This window comes from Somniosus microcephalus, chromosome 11, assembly GCF_052327205.1.
Source record: "Somniosus microcephalus isolate GS21.2 chromosome 11, FLI_Smic_1.0, whole genome shotgun sequence".
NCBI lineage: Eukaryota > Metazoa > Chordata > Chondrichthyes > Squaliformes > Somniosidae > Somniosus > Somniosus microcephalus.
Window position 1 is genome coordinate 222,163,645 of NC_140997.1, and position 20,624 is coordinate 222,184,268.

At 44.0% G+C, this 20,624-nt stretch overlaps 1 protein-coding gene across 2 annotated transcripts in view; it reads right to left on the reverse strand.

Annotated features, from left to right (window-relative positions):
• Positions 1–306: 306 nt before the first annotated feature.
• Positions 307–20,624, reverse strand: part of wdr82 (WD repeat domain 82) — a 39,714-nt gene continuing 19,396 nt past the window's right edge. For both annotated transcript variants that reach the window (XM_086002013.1, XM_086002012.1), the window contains 4 exons: positions 19,337–19,492; positions 9,903–9,972; positions 6,338–6,480; positions 307–4,524 (listed from right to left, as the gene is read on the reverse strand). In XM_086002013.1, the coding sequence (XP_085858139.1) occupies positions 4,495–4,524; positions 6,338–6,480; positions 9,903–9,972; positions 19,337–19,492 (399 nt within the window). In that variant the 3' untranslated portion in view covers positions 307–4,494. The remainder of the gene's footprint in view (positions 4,525–6,337; positions 6,481–9,902; positions 9,973–19,336; positions 19,493–20,624) is intronic.

The following is a 20,624-nucleotide window of genomic DNA, read 5'->3' on the forward strand; positions in this document are numbered from 1 at the left end:
ATCCAGGTGCTGGATAGTAATCAACAGTAGAAATCCTGCTCAAGTTTTGTTCAGAATCGCACTTCCTCACCTTACCCCACAAAAGGTTATACATAGTGCCTCTCAGCTGGAGGACACTTGGTTTGAGCAGCTTGTGGCAGGATCCCACTCCTGATCATGATCCAGCTGCAATACACATGGACATTGGATGAGGGCAGGATCAGGCTCAACCTATGAAAACCCTCACAGCTCAATAGTTTGCTGATATTGCCATGAATAATGAGCACCTGGGACAAGTACCCAAACGCCAAAAAGTGGAGCAAAGAAAATTGGTATGGGAATTTATTTTTTTAAAGAAGCAGTATATTCCACACTTGGGAGCAGTTTATGTACAGACAGAGATATTGGGGGAACAATTTGTTTGCCATTTTTATACACAATGAACAATTTCAGCTTTTCACTTCAAACACTTATCCTGCTCATTTAAATTACAATTAATTGGCATGTAAAAACCTGGACAGCTAGCATCTGCATTGATGAAATAAATGTTCGTGCCAACAATTTAATTACCACAGTTTACAGAGAAATATTTCCAAGCAAGTCTTCTCTCATCTATACACTAGCAATACACAACAGCTTTATACAAAGTTTTGCAATTACAACAGTTTTATAGTTAACGAGGACAACTTCACCATATTCAAGAACAAGCTACAATAGTCACTCATTAAAAAAAACTTCCCTGTGCTCAGTTTCTTGGTTAAAAAAAGTTTTGCATCTCTTCTTGATTCTCCTCTGTGGCACATATTCTTGGAGCCAGAGGCTGGAAAGTGACCTAATCCTCTGCTAATGGTAAGAACTTGGCGAAAACATTCGAGGAGGACACATTTTCCAACATTTTTGTTTCATGTGGGGGGGGGGGGGGGGGGGGAAGCACCAGACTGCCTGCTGACAGCACAAAACTATATCCTCCCATTTTCCATGGCACAATGCACTTGCTGCCTCATCCTTTTTTATTTTACATACACAATGTTGTTCACGTGGAACTGTATAAAATGTTAATTATACCACACACAGGAAACCAAAAATAGCATACAAAATAACACTACTACTACAGGGAATGAAACTTATATAGAAACTTCCTGGGCACAGCATTCATGGAGATGGAACCGGCTCTGAAATGACCCTTCAAGATTAAATATCACACATTGACACGTTTAATTTCTATAGGTATTACATGCATTGGATATAATTTATTGCAAGATGATGTGAAATACCACAATGTGCCAAAAATCATTTCCTGCTTTTCAGGCAGTGCCAGGACCCAAATGAAGTGGGCGCCACTGCACATTAGAACTTACACGATATGCCTCATTAATTCTTTAGTATCAATCATGAGATATATATATTAAAAAAGAGTATCCCACAAGAGATTCCCAATCTATGCAGGGGTTATAGTCATGATGTTGTACATGATTAGCTGCCACTCGGGCAATCGTGTCAGCCAAATGCGTAACAGTGGATGCTGCAGAATGGCATAATTTTACTGCGCTGAAGCTTAAACTTTAGGTTACGAGTCAGAATGTTCTCAGGGGTCAAGTCAGTGAGATATTTTCTAAATATCCTTGTAGCTTCTATACCTCCCTCAGCTGCCTAGACCAACATGAATTCCAACACTATTGGTACATTATTCTCTAACCGAGAGTAACTGCATAGTACTTGCTTGCTCGTCAATCAAGGCTGTGGGTCAGCTAAAGACTTACTATTCTCCTAAAGCCAGTTGTACATTACTAATTTTTTTTGGGGGGGGGGGGGTGGAGAATAGGGAAGAGAAGAAAGGCTGTTATTTCTTAAACCGTAAGAAGTTATTGTCTATAACCTACTTAATAAAGTATAACTTAAAAACTTCATTTTTTTTTTTAAAAATCCAATACAAAACACCAACACAAGTTAATTTCTCTACAACACAATGGCAGAACACCCATCCACGAATAGGCGAGGTTAAAAAGAAATGCGCTAATACTAGAAACCTGAAATAACAGCTGAACACAGGAAAAGCAGAGGTTTGAGCAGCATTCGATAGAGAAAGGCAGGTTAGCATTTCAGGTGTCATTAACTACTTTTATAAATGGGGGGGAAAAAATCTCCATTCTTCACAAATGGCAATTACTGGTTTCCTTTAATTATATCCTGTTCACAATGTTTACTTTCTGACTGGACAGAATTTCTGTATTTACAAGGCTGCATGTTAAAAAGCTCAGGAAACATCATAACCTACAAGTGTTAAGTTAAAGCAGTTTGTCCACACGATCTCATGCTGGACGCGAGATTATGTTACAGCCGATAACTCACTCACGTAAAATAAAAGTTCACTTCACAACAAATAGCAGGTACTTAAAAATCTTTACTGTAAGTTTCCATCAGGACCAATGTTCCCTCTAAGGTGCGCGGCCGCACGTCAATCGGGAGGTCCCGCGCAGGCAGCTCACAAGCCGTGGCCGTTGGAAGATACCGTGCATGCGCAGCCACAGCAAATTTAATAGGATCGCACACGGAGAAAAAAAAAAATTAGGGGGAACATTGATCAGAACCATTAAATGGTCAAAATTAAGGTGCTCACTTGAAACTGATGAGTTGCAAAGCTGATTGTGTAATTTGAAAACGACAGGACTAGTTAGGTACAGTATTCATGTTTGTGAGGGGTAGGGAGAAATGTTGCATCTTTCTATTACTGACGGTAAAATTGTATTTGTAAATAACTTCACGGACAACTTTCCAATCCCCACACAAATAAATCCCACTCTAACTGCTCTCTGATCAATCATGAAGCTGAGATTCTCCAGCTCATTAACATTTCCATAGAACTGGCCAGCATCATGTCTTGGTCAACTTGCTAGGAGGTTCAACTGAGCAGGATGAGGGTTTTTTCTTTCCTTCTCTCCCTCTCCGCAACCACCCCCCCCCCCCCTTTATTCCTGGAAGAGCTGAATATGAATGGCATTTTATATTTGGGATTCTGATCCTGACTGCAGCTTCAGAACCGCACGCAACAGCCATCAGGTCATTCAAAATTTTACTGGAAGAGTAAAACCCTAGAAGGGAAATTCTGTAAAAGGCAAAAAGTTGAAATTTATTCTGTTTTAATCCCCACCGAAAAAAAATTCCATCTTCCTGGGGACCACAGTTGTTTTGACCATTTAACACTATGAATCAGAGTCTCAGCTTTTGCATAGTAAAACAATACTTTGCTGGCTGCTGCAGAAATGTATCTTTGGCACATCAAAACACCCAAAGCAGACCTAATCTACACGTCTCAACACATTTTCTAGATTTTTTTAATATATATTGTAGAACAATTTTATACTTCAAAATGCTGATGGGGGGGAAAGGGGAGCAATGAAACATTTTTTAATCCGAGCGAGTTTAAAGTGTGATTTCAGAACTTGGCAAAATTCGGATAGCTTGTCAGAATCGTGAAAGAAAATGCAAAAACCGGAACCACCCCACTGTATTTACATAAAGTATACCCCGGCAACATCTGGAAGAAAGTAAGCTTTGTTCTGAATTGAAGCCAGGTTTTAAACTGTACACAAATATACAATATAGTAACAGGGATATATTTCTGGTCAAGACTCAAGCAAGACGAAGAAAATGGTCTTGATTACCATAGATGATCAATCAGCTCAATTCTCTTAAAACAAAAGCAAAATACCATGGATGCTGGAAATCTGAAATAAGCAGAGAAATTGCTGTAAAACTCTGTGAAGAGAGAAACAGAGTTAACGTTTCAGGTTGATGACAGCTCTGATGAAAGGTCATCGACCTGAAACGTTAACTCTGTTTCTCTCTCCACAGATGCTGCCCGACCCTCGCTGAGTGATTTTCAGTTTTTAGCTCAATTCTTTTGTAAAGCCATCCACTTGATCCAATCAAGGAGATTCTGTTCTTCAGAAGACTGTTGACATCCATTACGATGAAACACTGAAATGCACCGTTAGTTTTTAAAAAACGAGTAACTAGCATAATTTTTGGCTGAGATATGTAATGAGATCACAACCACACTGGCACGCGCCCCCAACACCTTCTGGTTAGCTCTGTGTTCATGCCCTTGGGACATCTTGCAAGGACTCACTGAAAAGGAATCCCAGCGTATTCAATTAATGGTTTCAATAACAATTTTAAATGGAGTTGGCACATGCCCAAGAGAAAAAGGAATGATCATGTTGCAGGGATGATGAGTTCAAAATCTGAAGACCATGTGATGATGAGGAAGAGTGGGACAAAAAAAAGTATTTCCTTTTACTTCCTCTCCGAGAATTTCCACAGGACGTATCTGTAACCATCATCACCATGACTGTTGATGTCCGAGCAAAAAGATTTGACTTGTCAGTCTGTAATCAAGTTCAAACCAATCTCTCCGTAGGAAGAGACCCCACAAAAACCTGGACCCCCAACTTTCTGCATTCAGTCCGTCACGGATTTCTCAGTATATTAAAAATGACCCTGATTCTTTTTCCTTCAGTCGTCAATTGTAGGCAACCAAAATGCCTGTGAAGAAATTAGAACATAGTTACTGGAGATTTACAAGTGACTAAAACACTATAGCACACCAGAGTTAACAAAAGCCCACTAGTCTACAGTCTAATTCTGTATCGAATAAGGCTACTGGTAGCATCTACGTCAAGAGGCTTTCAAACTTTGTGTAGGTCCCCAGCAAATATTGACACTCCCGGAGTCCCCTTATTCTAATTTCCAAAAGAAGGTTTTCTATTGAAAGGAAATCCATGCCATCAGTGCTGTTTTTAGCATACAGCAACAGAAATAAAGTACCAGTAAGCCAGTGAACAATTAACAAAACAGAAGATTGAAGTCAGGAGCATCTATAATGAAAACCAATTTTCTAAATCTATCCTCATTTGACTTGTAAGCTCTATTAAAAAACAGTGAAAAGGGTTTACTACATAAAAGTGGCTAATTTAAGTAGGATGATCAATCCTTCCGTTTGCAAACTGGCTTTATTTCTGGTAAACAGCAATAAGACAAACAAGCATGCATACAACCTAAAATACATATTTGAAAGAAAGACAGACTTCGTATTTATATAGCACCTTTCACGTCCTCAGAACATCCTAAAGCGCTTTACAGCCAATGAAATACTTTTTGAAGTGTAGTCACTGTTGTAATGTAGAAAACGCGACAGCCAATTTGCACACAGCAAGCTCCCACAAACACCAATGTGATAATGACCAGATCACCTGTTTTAGTGATGTTGATTGCGGGATAAATATTGACCAGGACACCGAGGATAACTCCCATTTTGCTGTTAAAATGCCATTTTATTGGTGGTTGCCGGGCAGCCTGTCTATTACAATTTTCCGTGGTTGACAGCATTTTTAAAGCTATAGGGAAGACATGGGGAAAGAGTACAGGAAACTTTGTGCTATCCGGAGGTGAGCTATCCGGCAATCTGGAGCCACCAGCAAAAATCAGCAGCCGTTTTTTATTCTTTTTGTTTGTTTTTTTTGCTTTGTTTGAACAGTCAAGCTGTGCAAGGTCTGTAGCTATAGCAACAGCTTCAGCTGCAGAGCTTTAGGGCCACACCCGAGTGTTTAGAAGCTGTTGCTAAGCAACAGTGTTTGTTGTCAAATACGGAGATAAGAATCTCCGTATCTCTCAACATTAACTCTGGAGAGTACGGCACTTTTTAGGCAACGGCAGCAGCTCGGTCCCGTGGATGCCGGATAGCACAAAGTTTCCTGTACTTCTCTTTTTGCCACATTGCCACCTGGCCAATTGGCCCATTCAGCAAATGCTCTGCCCAGTGTGGAACTAATTCATACAGACTAGGAAGATTCCAGGTACAATTCCTGACATTTGCTGAGTTGGTTATTCTTTAGTCGGTCAGCAATAGGGGTACAGGTAGACTACCCGTTATCCGAACTTCCGAAAACCGAAACCCTCTAAAAACCGAAGGTTTTTTCATTCAGCGTAAGTCGTGTGCACGACTTACGCTGAACGAAAAAACCTTCGGTTTTTAGAGGGTTCCGGTTTCGGATAAAGGATAAGTCGTGCGCATGACCCCCCGCGGACCCCCGCCGGTCCCGACCCCCCCCCCCCGCAGACCCCGACCCCCACGACTTACGCTGAGCGCCAGCGTAAGTCGTGCGCACGACCCCCCGCGGACCCACCTTCCGAAATCCGAAATTCTCCGAAAACCGAAACACGGCTGGTCCCGAGGTTTTCGGATAAAGAATAGTCTACCTGTACTATAAAAAGGAGCAGGGATAATCCTAATCATAAAACTGCACGCAAGAAATTGTGGCAACCTAATTTATTCTAACAAGTGGCTGTGCATACTTACCATGTTAGAACACGCGCTGGCAAATGTCATAAACTTGGGATTAAACTGAAGGCAGGAGACAGGACCGGTGTGCTTCCCATCTAAAACAGCCACCTTTAACCCACTCTCCGCATTCCACACGTGAACTTTACCATCCTCCGATCCTGCAAACCAAAACACAAAATTAAATTGCAGTCCTGCACAATCTTTTTTCACTAATTTTATACTGAAAGAGAAAAAAATGTTAACCACCACATTTTTAAATTTAAATTCAAAACAAAAAAAAGTCCCCCAAATTTTATGTTTAATAAAGAAGGGCTTGGAGAAGAATGGAGTTCTATTCGATACTCAACGCAGAGAGAGAGAGAATTTGATTGAGGTATACCATTCTCTGTCTCAATTGTGCCATTATACAATAGAACTGAGTGGAGGACCAGGTGCTTCCCCACAAAGAGGGGAAATTCAAAGATAATTACCCTCAATTATTTCCAAGAAACCAGTCAGAGAGCAGCACACATGTAGACCCAAGGAGGAGGCCGCTTTCTCCTTTGTGAAAAGGGAATATTGGTTTTGATTTGCCCCTTTCATCCCTCCACTTAGTGACAGAGAAGAAATTCAACTCCATTTTAGTGGAACATTCTAGACAGGGAACTTAATTTTTGCAAGTATAATTTTGAATAAAACCATTTTTACTTTAAGAAAATAAGGCCAACGGCATCGCACCGAAGCCCCAAAGTGCTGCGTTGCTAGCAGATGGGATGCATGCTGACACCCACACTCTTTACCAGATGGTTACCCAACTTGAGTGGTGCCATCATGAGGAAGTGATGAGCTATCAGATTTTGATGATACATGTGGAGGCCTTAAGAGTTTAAATAGCCAAATTTAAAAAAAATCTAAACCAGGGGGTCCAAATATCACTGGTCCAAGGTCCATGACCTAGTCACTTGAAACAAAACATTAGCAATGTCTCCCAAGTCCATCAATGTAATTTTGTTATGCTGAAGTGTGTGATTCTTGCCACTGGATGGCAATCTAATATTTTCTTCACCCCCAGCATTCTCTAAACATCCCCGTGACTCAATCTGGTGTACAGTTCCACAAGCACTTGCTGGCCTCTTGTACCTTGCCCAAGTGGTGATTTTACATACGCGAGCCAGGACACACTGTTCAGACATTTTGGAAAAGGGGAGTGGGCCACTGCGGTCCAGCAGATTGTTGCTTCACAACATTTGCAAGCACATTTGCAGCAGTGGTTACTAGATAGCGATCAGAAGCAGGAATCCAGCACCTGCTGCAGCTCAAACATACCACCTGGCCAGCATTTGAACTGAGCTTTAGGAACATAGGAATAGAAGTAGGCCATTCATCCCCTTGAGCCTGTTCCACCGTTCTCGCTGATGTGGTTCCTGAATGGCTTAGCGCTAATTTTAACATTGTGCCCCCTTGTGTTGGATTCCCACATAAGGGGACATAGTTTCTTTGTATCTACCCTATCGAATCCATTTATCACTTTAAACACCGCGATTAGATCACCCCTCAAACTTCTAAACTCAAGGGAACACAAATCAAGTTTATGCAACCTTTGTAACTTCCTGCTCCTATCTACACAACTTACTGTGCCGCCTAACAGTGTTATCTGCAAACCTGGATATAAAACACACTATTCCTTCATCCAAGTCATTGATATATAGGTCAGAGGCTGGGTATTCTGCAGCAAGTGCCTCACTCCTGACTCCCAAAAGCCTTTCCAGCATCTACAAGGCACAGGTCGGGAGTGTCATGGGTGGGCGTGTGTGCTGTGAGGAGGATGCCGAGAAACTCCAGTATGATTTGGACAGGTTGGGTGATTGTTGGGCAGATGCATGGCAGTTACAGTATAATGCGGATAAATGCGAGGTTATCCACTTTGGTGGCAAAAACAGGAAGGCAGATTATCTGAACGGCAATAGATTGGGAGAAGGGGAAGTGCAACGAGACCTGGGTGTCCTTGTGCACCAGTCGCTGAAGGTAAGCATGCAGGTGCAGCAGGCGGTTAAGAAGGCAAATGGTATGTTGGCCTTTGTAGCAAGAGGATTCGAGTACAGGAACAAGGATGTCTTGCTGCAGTTGTACAGGGCCTTGGTGAGACCACACCTTGAGTATTGTGTGCAGTTTTGGTCGCCTTATCTGAGGAAGGATGCTCTTGCCATGGAGGGAGTGCAGAGAAGATTCACCAGACTGATACCTGGGATGGCAGGAATGACGTATGAGAGGAGACTGGGTCGATTGGGCTTATACTCGCTGGAGTTTAGAAGAATGAGAGGGGATCTCATTGAAACCTATAAAATTCTGTCAGGCCTGGACAGATTAGATGCAGGAAGGATGTTCCCGATGGCCGGGGAGTCCAGAACCAGGGGTCATAGACTAAGGATAAGGGGTAAGCCATTTAGGACAGAGATGAGGAGGAATTTCTTCACCCAGAGAGTGGTGAACCTGCAGTAGAGGCCAATTCATTAAATATATTCAAGAAGGAGTTAGATATATTTCTTAAGGCTAAAGGGATCAAGGGATATGGGGAGAAGGCAGGGACAGGGTACTGAGTTTGGATGATCAGCCATGATCTCACTGAATGGCGGAGCAGGCTCGAGGGGCCGAATGGCCTACTCCTGCTCCTATCTTCTATGTTTCTATGTAAGAGGCTTGACACCATCCAGGACAAAGCAGCCCGCTTGATTGGCACCCCATCCACCACCTTAAACATTCACTCCCTCCACCACCGGCATACCGTGGCTGCAGTGTGTAGCATCTACAAGATGCACTGCAGCAACTCACCAAGGCTTCTTCAACAGCACCTCCCAAACCTGCGACCTCTATCACCTAGAAGGACAAGGGCAGCAGGTGCGTGGGAACACAGTCACCTCCAAGTCATACACCATCCTGACTTGGAAATATATCGCTGTTCCTTCATTGTCGCTGGGTCAAAATCCTGGAACTCCCCTCCCCCCCCCTTAAAGCACTGTGGGAGTACCTTCACCACAAGGAATGCAGCAGTTCAAGTCAGCGGCTCACCACCACCTTCTCAAGGGCAATTAGGAATGGGCAATAAATGCTGGCCTTGGCAACGAGGCCCACATCCCAGAATATATATATATGGTGAAAAGCTGAGGCCCCAGTACAGATTCCGGAGAGCCACCACTCGTCACATCCCAAACAGAGTACAATTGTTTATCCCTACTCTCTACCTCCCAAACAATCACCAACCCACGTCAAGGTTGGATTGCCCCTTCAGGTTAAACACCCGTAGGCTGCTGTTGTCTATAAAATAACCCAGCGAGAGTTACTGTTGAAGGAGTACATAAGGGAATCCAGTTCCTTTGGACTAATATTGGTTAATTCTACTCCAGTGAAAGTCAATGGAGACACACACAATATAACTTACACCAGTTAAGTTTCCAATTTAGTAGGAAGAAATTAAAAACCTTTTTTAAAAAAAAAAAAAACCTAATTTAACAAAATGTCAAAGCCCCAAACAAATAAATACTGGGCATACTTTACCATGGTAAATACACAACCAAACTGCTTGAACTAGCATTCTTAGACTTACCTATCATCACAAACTGAGAATCTGGCGTGAACGATGCCTCCAAACTAATACCTTTGTTGTTGTTGTATCCCTAAAACATAAAAAGACACACTTCAGCATAAAGTCATCTTTCTGCCGACTGAGAACTTAGTATTTAGTTTTTAAAGAAGTACAATCCTCTTCAGAGCAGCATACTACGTTAAGTGGCACAGCACAGTCGAATAGAAGACACTTATTTCCCACCTTTTGCAACTGCAGCTTTGCCAAGTAGAGGCAGCAAATCAAAATGACTGAGCCATAATGCTGTTTTCACACATCCATGTTGACTTATGTCATTGGAATTCTTGTGCTCCAAGAACAACCACCTGGGTAACTACAGATCAATTAGGCTAACGGTAGCTGTGGGAAAGCTCTTAATCTGCATAATTCAAGATAAAATTGGTGAGCATTTAGAAATGCATGGATAATCAAGGACAGCCAAAGATTTGTTATATGTATGGTGTTTGACACAAAATTAGTAGATTTTTTATTTATAAAGAAGTATCCAATTGGATAGAGGGAATGAGGTAGATGCAGTTTTTCAGGTGTTTGATCAATTGCCTTACAGGAGGCTTGTTACAAAAAGTCCGGTTTATGGTATAAAAGGAAATGTAGCAGCATCGACAGATAGGAAACAAAGGGTTAGGTTTAATGGGCGTCGCTGTAATTGGAGACGAGTTGGAAGTGGTGCACTCGAGGGGTCAGTGCTGGGTCCACTTTTGTTCTAGGTATACACAAATGATTTGGACTTTGGCACGGAGAGCATGATTTTGAAATTCGCTGATGGCGCAAAAGTAGGGGAGCAAGGAGGAATGTAAAATACTTGCAGGAGGACAGACAGGGTAGTGGAGTGGGCAGAGAGGTGGCAGATGCCATTTAACATGGAGAAATGTGACGCAATACATTGTGGGGAAAACAAGGAGCAGGAGTGTGCACTTGAAGGAAAAATGCTGATGGTGTGGATGAGCAGAAACGTAGGAGTTGAAGTAGATAATTCCCTGAAAGCGCGCGTGCAGCTGTAAAAAAGGCCAATAATACTTTGGGTTTTATAAAATGGGTATATAAGCAAAGATGCCCTGAGAGTGTCGGCGGGAATTCAGCGGCGGCAGCGGGGCTATAAAAGGCTCCAGAGACCAGGTAAGGCGTACCAGTCTCCGAACTCGGAGCTCAGAGGGAAGGAGAGTGAGGTAAAAAATAATCGAAGTGTGACGTCACCAGAAAGCAGGTAAGTGATTGGTTGGTGAGTATTTCTCTCTTTTTAAACTTAAACTCTGTGGTTTATAGTTTCTAAGGTGTGATATTCATCATCTTGAATCGGGGCAGAGGGTATTTAAAAATATTAATAAATTTAATTAATACATAGAATGGGAGAGCAGGTGATGTGTTGCTGCTGCAATATGTGGGAGCTGGTGGACACCATTGATACTCACGGTGATCACATTTGCAGCAAGTGCTGGCTGCTCGAGGAATTCCGGCTCCGTGTTGATGAGCTGGAGTCCGAGCTTCAAACACTGAGACACATCAGGGAGGGGGAGAGTTACCTGGACTCTGTGTTTCAGGAGGTAGTCACACCAATTAGACTAATTAATTCAGATGTAGTCCGTGGCCAGGGACAGGATGGTGTGACTAGAAGTGAGGCAGGTACGGGGATCCAGGAGGTAGTGTTGGAGGAGCCGCAGCCCTTGCTCTTGTCCAACAGGTATGAGGCTCTTACTCCGTGAGGATGGGAACGGGGACTGCGGGGAGGATGAGCAACCTGGCCACAGCACCGTGGAGCGGGGGGCCATTCAAGTGAGGGGAGTTAAAAGAAATGTTGTAGTGGTAGGGGATAGTATCGTTAGGGGGATAGATAGGGTTCTTTGCAGCCGAGAGCGAGAGTCCCGAAGGCTGTGTTGCCTGCCCGGTGCCAGGGTTAAGGACATCTCCTCTGGGCTGGAGAGAAACTTGGAGTGGGAGGGGGAGGATCCAGTTGTCGTGGTCCATGTTGGTACCAACGACATAGATAGGACAAGGAAAGAGGTTCTGCTGAGGGAGTTTGAGCAGCTAGGGGCCAAATTAAAAAGCAGAACCACAAAGGTAATAATCTCTGGGTTACTACCTGAGCCACGTGCAAATTTGGCTAGGGTAAATAAAATTAGAGAGTTAAATGCGTGGCTCAAAGACTGGTGAGAGAAATGGGTTTTGCTTCTTGGGACACTGGCATCAGTACTGGGACTAGAATCCTGGCAAATCGAATAACTAGGACTGTAGAGAAGGCTTTAAACTAATTAGTGGGGGGGAGGTTTTAAAGAGAGCGAAAAATAAAAATGACAGCGGAGAAGGCAATAGAGCAAGGTAGCAGTGGGGGAATTAAAAACCAGAGCGTGTCAGGAACGGACAGAATGTATAATGATAAAGGTGAAGTAGTAAAAGGGGTAAAAGCAGGAATAAATTGTCAGAAAACATATTTGAAAGTTCTTTATCTGAATGCACGCAGCATTCGTAACAAAATAGACGAGTTGACGGTACAAATAACTACACATGGGTATGATCTGGTGGCCATTACGGAAACATGGCTGCAAGATGATCATGACTGGGAACTAAACATATAAGGGTATTTGACAATTAGGAAGGACAGACAGGAAGGAAAGGGAGGTGGGTTGCTATGTTAATCAAGGATGGAATCACTGCAATAGTCAGAAATGATATTGGGTCAAAGATCAGGACAGTGAAACAGTTTGGGTGGAGATAAGGAATAATAAGGGGAAAAAGTCACTCGTGGGCGTAGTCTATAGGCCTCCTAACAGTTGCAGCTCTGTTGGTCGGAGTATAAATCAGTAATTTGGGGTTTGTAATAAGGGAACAGCTATAATCATGGGGGATTTTAACTTTCATATTGACTGGACTAATCAAATTGGGCATGACAGCCTTGAGGAAGAGTTCATAGAGTGTATTAGGGACGGGTTCCTTGAGCAGTATGTAACTGAACCAACCAGGGGTCAGGCAATCTCAGATCTGGTCCTGTGTAATGAGACAGGATTAATAAAAAATGTCCTAGTAAAGGATCCCCTTGGAATGAGTGACCATAATATGGTTGAATTCCAAATTCAGTTTGAGGGTGAGAGAGTTGGATCTCAAACCAGCGTACTGAGCTTAAATAAAAGGAGACTATGAAGGTATGAGAGTAGAATTGACTAATCTGTTTTCCCAGTCCACTTTAAAGTGTAAGACGGTACAAGAGCAGTGGTCTACATTCAAGGAGATATTTCACATCTTTCAAGATAAAAGGACTGAGGAAAAAGGGGAGTAAAAGAAAAGACAGCCATCCGTGGCTTAGTAAAGTAATAAAGGATAGTATCCGACTGAAAACAAGGGCATATAAAGTAGCCAAATCTAGTGGGAGGATAGGAGATTGGGAAGCATTTAGAAGCCAGCAAACAATAACTAAAAGATTAATTAAGAAAGGGAAGATAGATTATGAAAGTAAACTAGCAAAAAATATAAAAACAGATAGCAAGAGTTTCTACAGCTATATAAAAAGAAAAAGGGTGGCTAAAGTGAACGTTGGTCCCTTAGAGGATGAGACCGGGAAACTAGTGGTGGGGAACATGGAGATGGCAAAGACGCTGAACAAATATTTTGTATCAGTCTTTACAGTAGAGGACACTAAAAATATCCCAACACTGGACAAACAGGGGGCAATGGGAGGGGGGGGGGGGGGGGAGGAGCTAAACACAATTAAAATCACTAAGGAGATGGTACTCGGTAAAATAATGGGACTTAAGGCGGATAAATCCCCCGGACCTGATGGCCTACATCCTAGGGTCTTGAGAGAAGTGGCGGTAGGGATTGTGGATGCATTGGTGATTATTTTCCAAAACTCCCTGGACTCAGGAAAGGTCCCGGCAGATTGGAAAACTGCTAACGTAACACCCTTACTTAAGACGGGAAGTAGACAAAAAGCTGGAAACTATAGACCAGTTAGCCTAACATCTGTGGTTGGCAAAATGTTGGAGTCCATTATTAAGGAAACAGTAACAGAGCATTTGGATAAACATAATTTAATAGGACAGAGTCAGCATGGTTTTATGAAGGGGAAGTCATGTTTGACAAATTTGCTCGAATTCTTTGAGGACATAACATACAGGGTGGATAAAGGGGAACCAGTGGATGTAGTGTATTTGGACTTCCAAAAGGCATTTGACAAGGTTCCACACAAAAGATTACTGATCAAGGTAAAAAAATCACAGGATTGGGGGTAAAATACTGGCATGGGTGGAAGATTGGCTATCTAACAGAAAACAAAGAGTTGGGATAAATAGTTCGTTCTCGGGCTGGCAATCAGCGACTAGTGGTATTCCGCAGGGGTCAGTGCTGGGACCCCAACTCTTTATAATCTATATTAATGATTTGGAGGAAGGGACCGAGTGCAACGTATCCAAGTTTGCCAACGATACAAAGATGGGAGGGAAAGCAGTGAGTGAGGAGGACATTAAAAACCTGCAAAAGGACATAGACAGGCTAAGTGAGTGGGCAGAGATTTGGCAGATGGAATATAATATTGGAAAGTGAGGTTATGCACTTTGGCAGAAAAAATCAAAGAGCAAGTTATTATCTAAATGGGGATTCTATAGTAAGGGGAACAGATAGGCGTTTCTGTGGCCGTAGACGTGAATCCAGGATGGTTTGTTGCCTCCCTGGTGCCAGGGTCAAGGATGTCACTGAGCGGCTGCAGGGCATTCTGGAGGGGGAGGGTGAACAGCCAGTGGTCGTGGTCCACATTGGTACCAACGACATAGGTAAAAAGAGGGATGAGGTCCTGCATCAAGAATTTAGGGAGCTAGGTAACAGATTAAAGAGCAGGACCTCAAAGGTTGTAATCTCTGGATTACTCCCAGTGCCACGTGCTATTAAGTATAGGAATGGGAGGATAGAGCAGATGAATGCGTGGCTAAAGAGTTGGTGTAGGGGGGAGGGTTTTACTTTCCTGGATCACTGGGCCTGCTTCTGGGAAAGGTGGGACTTGTACAAGTCGGACGGGTTGCACCTGAACCAGAGCGGGACAAATATCCTTGCGGGGAGGTTTGCTAGCACTGTTGGGGGGGGGGGGGGGGGGGGTTTAAACTAACTTGGCAGGGGGATGGGATACAGAGGGGAGCTGAAATAGGGGGGGGATGTGCTGCCAATTATAGAGAAAAAAACAAGTCAGCTTGGTAGACAGGGCAAATATATAAGGGCAAGGCTGGATGGCATCTATTTTAATGCAAGGAGTCTTGCAAATAAGGTGGATGAACTGAAGGTGTTGATAAACACATGGGAGTATGATATTGTTGCTATCACGGAGACATGGTTGAGGGAGGGGCAAGACTGGCAGCTCAATATTCCGGGGTACAGAATCTTCAGGCGAGACAGAGGGGGAGGTATAAGAGGAGGGGGTGTCGCAATATTAATTAAGGAGCCAATTAGTGCAGTAAGGAGGGATGATATATTAGCAGGGTCCTCTAATGAGGCCATGTGGGTGGAGCTTAAAAACAAAAAGGGGGCAAGCACTTTGCTGGGAGTGTACTATAGGCCTCCAAACAGTCAGGGGGAGATAGAGGAACAGATATGTAGGCAAATCTCAGAGAAATGTGCAAATAATAGGGTAATAATAATGGGGGATTTCAACTTCCCCAATATTAACTGGGATAGTCAGAGTGTGAAAGGCTCAGAGGGTGTAGAATTCTTAAAGTGCATCCAGGAGAGCTTTTTGAGCCAGCATGTAGAAAGTCCTACAAGAGAGGGGGCGGTACTGGACCTAATTCTAGGGAATGTGGCCGGCCAAGTGGAAAAAGTGCTAGTAGGTGAGCACTTTGGTGATAGTGACCATAATATGGTAAGATTTAAGGTGGTCATGGAAAAGGACAGGGATGGGCCGGAAATAAAGGTTCTAAATTGGGGGAAGGCCGATTTTAATAGGATAAGGCAGGATCTGACCAAAATGGACTGGGATCAGCTACTTGTAGGAAAATCCGCATCGGAGCAATGGGAGGCTTTCAGAAGGGAGATTGAGATCATACAATGGCAACATGTTCCCGTAAAGGTCAAGAGTGGTTCCAAAAACCACAGGGAACCGTGGATGTCAGGGGATATACGAGAATGGATTAGGAAAAAAAGGAGGGCTTTTGGTAGATACAAAAGGCTAAAGACGGAGGAAGCCCTAGAGGAGTACAAAAAGTGCAGGGGGATACTTAAAGAAATTAGGAGATCAAGGAGGGGCCATGAAATAACACTGGCGAGCAAAATAAAGGAAAATCCGAAGATGTTTTATAAGTATATTGAGGGTAAGAGGATAACTAGGGAAAAAATAGGGCCCATTAGGGACAAAAGTGGCAATCTGTGTGTGGAGCCGGAAGATGTAGTAGGGGTTCTAAATGAATTTTTTGCATCTGTTTTCACTATGGAGAAGGACGATGTAGACATAGAAATAGGGCGGGGGGACTGTGATATGCTCGAACATATTAACATCGAGAGGGAGGAGGTATTGGCGGTTTTAGCTGGCCTAAAAATGGATAAATCCCCAGGCCCGGATGAAATGTATCCCAGGCTGCTGTGTGAGGCAAAGGAGGAGATTGCGGGGGCTCTAACACATATATTCAGGACCTCTCTGGCCACAGGGGATGTGCCAGAGGACTGGAGAACCGCTAATGTAGTACCATTATTCAAGAAGGGTAGTAGGGAAAAACCGGGGAACTACAGGCCAGTGAGCCTAACATCAGTGGTAGGAAAATTATTGGAAAAAGTCCTGAGGGACAAAATTTGTCTCCACTTCGAGAGGCAAGGATTAATCAGGGATAGTCAACATGGCTTTGTCAAGGGAAGATCATGTCTGACTAATTTGATTGAATTTTTTGAGGGGGTGACGAGGTGTGTGGATGAGGGTAACGCAGTGGATGTGGTATTCATGGATTTCAGTAAGGCCTTCGATAAAGTCCCGCACAGGAGGCTGGTCAAGAAGGTAAGAGCCCATGGAATCCAGGGTGCCTTGGCACATTGGATACAAAACTGGCTTAGTGGCAGAAGGCAGAGGGTGATGGTCGAAGGTTGTTTTTGTGACTGGAAGCCTGTGGCCAGTGGGGTACCACAGGGATCGGTGCTGGGTCCCTTGCTGTTTGTGGTCTACATTAATGACTTGGATATGAATGTAAAGGGTGTGACCAGTAAGTTCGCGGATGATACAAAAATTGGTAGGGTGGTAAATAGCGAGGAGGGTAGCCTCAGTCTGCAGGACGATATAGATGGGTTGGTCAGATGGGCGGAACAGTGGCAAATGGAATTTAACCCGGAAAAGTGCGGGGTGATGCACTTTGGGGGGACTAACAAGGCAAGGGAATACACAACGAATGGAAAAACCCTAGGCAAGACGGAGGGTCAGAGAGATCTGGGTGTGCAAGTACACAGATCCCTGAAGGCGGCGGAACAGGTGGATAAGGTGGTAAAAAAGGCATATGGGATACTTGCCTTCATTAGCCGAGGCATTGAATATAAGAGCAAGGCGGTTATGATGGAGCTGTATAAAACACTGGTTAGGCCACAGCTGGAATACTGTGTGCAGTTCTGGTCGCCACACTACAGGAAGGATGTGATCGCGTTAGAGAGGGTGCAGAGGAGGTTCACCAGGATGTTACCAGGGCTGGAGCGCTTCAGCTATGAAGAGAGACTGGGCAGATTGGGTTTGTTTTCCTTGGAGCAGAGGAGGCTGAGGGGGGACATGATTGAGGTGTACAAAATTATGAGGGGCATAGATAGGATGGATGCTGAGGAGCTTTTTCCCTTAGTAGAGGGGTCAATAACTAGGGGGCATAGATTCAAGGTAAAGGGCGGGAGGTTTAGAGGGGATTTGAGAAAGAACTTTTTCACCCAGAGGGTGGTTGGAGTCTGGAACTCACTGCCTGAAAGGGTTGTGGAGGCAGAAACCCTCAACATTTAAGAAGCATTTGGATGAGCACTTGAAATGCCATAGCATACAAGGCTACGGGCCAAATGCTGGAATATGGGATTAGATTAGACAGGGCTTGATGGCCGGTGTGGACACGATGGGCCGAAGGGCCTCTATCCGTGCTGTATTACTCTATGACTCTAAACTGCAAAGTGCTACAGTACAAAGGGATCTGGGGGTCCTGGTGCATGAAACACAAAAAGTTAGTATGCAGGTGCAGCAGGAAGGCCAATGGAATCTTGGCTTTTATTGCAAGGGGGATGGAGTATAAAAGCAGGGAGGTCTTGCTGCAGTTATACAGGGTACTGGTGAGGCCACACCTGGAATACTGCGTGCAGTTTTGGTTTCCATATTTAAGAAAAGATATACTTGCTCTCGAGGCGGTTCAGAGAAGGTTCACTCGGTTGATTCCGGAGATGAGGGGGTTGACGTATGAGGAAAGGTTGAGTAGGTTGGGCCTCTACTCATTGGAGTTCAGAAGAATGAGAGGCGATCTTATCGAAACATGTAAGATTGTGAGGGGGCTTGATCGGGTGGATGCGGGGAGGATGTTTCCACTGGTGGGTGAGACTAGAACTAGGGGGCATAATCTTAGAATAAGGGGCTGCCCTTTCAAAACTGAGATGAGGAGAAACTTCTTCACTCAGAGGGTGTAAATCTATGGAATTTGCTACCCCAGAGAGCTGTGGAAGCTGCGACATTAAATAAATTTAAAACGGAGACAGTTTCCTAGCTGATAAGGGAATTAGGGGTTATGGGGAGAGGGCAGGGAAGTGGACGTGAGTCTAGATTCGGATCAGCCATGATCCTATTGAATGGCGGAGCAGGCCCGAGGGGCCGTATGGCCTACTCCTGCTCCTACTTATGTTCTTATAAATTTGTACGGCATAAGTAGTGCTGTACAGACCTGGTTGCCCCACTGTTACAAGAGTGCAATGTAGATTTGTCAGGATGATGCCAGGTGGAAAGGATTTGAGATACCGGGACTATGTTTGCTGGAGTAGAGGAGGCCCAGAGCAGATTTAATTAAAACATTTAAATGATGAAAGGTTTTGATAGGGTGAAAAGGGAAAGACTATTTCCTCTGTTTGGAGAGTCAGTGCCAAGTGGTCATCAGTAGGAGAAATTTCTTTATGTCATACTGTTGGAGCAAGGAATGCTTTGCCACAGGGTTGAGGCAGATACCTCTGCATCTTTTAAGGGAACATGGATAAATATTTAAAGCAGAGGAAGATATGGGGCTATGGGGACAGAACAAAGCAGTGGGTTTGCTGCAGCAAACTGGTGGCACAGCCACGATGGGCCTCCCTCTGTGCGGTAAACTTCCTTGGTTCTAAAGGCCTGCTGTTGTTGCCCATTTCATATAGCAAAGCAAGAGTGAGCTTCGCTGCCTGCTCACTTTTTTCCTCCTCCACTTCCATGCTTTATTTCTGACCTTCATAACAAGAAATCCACCTACCCCGAATGTTTGCAGTACTGCTCCTTTGAACGCATCGATGAGCCGGACCATGCCGCCGTTGGTAGACACCAGCATAAGTTTTCCATCATTGCTGAATTTCAACCCTGTCCACTCACAGGTCCGCTCGTACTGCATCTTAAATGTGGCAAAAGGACCCTAAGAAAACAAGATGGAAAATCTTTTCACTTTCTAGTTTAGTCTTAAATGTTTCTTGGTACGAAACTTCACAACTTATTTAATCTTACTTATAACTCATAGATTCAACACTCCCCTCTCCGTCAGCTCGAGCAGGCTCTGCCTAAGCTGCTCTGTCACTGACAAATGCATATTAGTGAGTCAGAGTAACAGCTCAATAATCTTCTACCTACGGAGCAGCACATTGCATCAGCTCTGCATCACCCTCTCCCACTCTAAACAACTTGGACACCACCAGGGAATAATTGGTGTAAGCCCATGTCCCACAAATGCTGCTATACCAGCCTAGCGCACAAACATTCTGCTGACAATTAAGTTTCTCTGGTGCAATGACATAATATAGCTAATTTGATTGAAAGGATGTCAACTTTTGTGGGAGGTGCAGGGATGTAGCTTCTACAGCAATGACACACGAGCACAAAAAAGTACCTCATAATTTTTAATCACGCAGGACTCCAGTAAGATTTCCCATGCAAACAGTCATCATGCTATCTGGGAGGAGTTGAGTGGAAGCTAGCTGGATCCTCCAAGAGGAGAAAATTGGGATGTATGTCTACTGCCAACTGAGTGGAGAGCAACAAGAGCCTGAATGTAGATCAGCTGTGCAAACACTCAACCCAAGACATAAAAACATTTTGTTCCTTCAAAGCAGTCGTCTGCCATACACCTCTCACAGACATCAGTGCAACCTTGATAGAAGCATTATGCAACAGTGATCCTGCCCATCACCTTCACCCTCCTCACAGTTCACAAACCATTTCCCAGCCAAGTCGTACATAAGCAACTTGCTTCCACACCACTGCCAAATAGGTCACAAGAGTGGAGTGAGGCAACTTGCATTGTATGTTACTCCTCACCGTTGGGGAATGCACTATCTACCAGTGCAGTTAAACTGGTCATACAGGAAACTGTGTGCTATCCGGCACCGACGGGACCGAGCTGCTGCCGTTCCCTCAAAACTGCCGTACACTCGAGAACTAATGTTGAAACATACGGAGATTTTCATCTCCGTATGAATCAACAAACCCTGTTGCTTAGCAACAGCCTCTAAACAGTCGGCTAGCGTCTCTAGCTGAAGCTGTTGCTTAGCTAC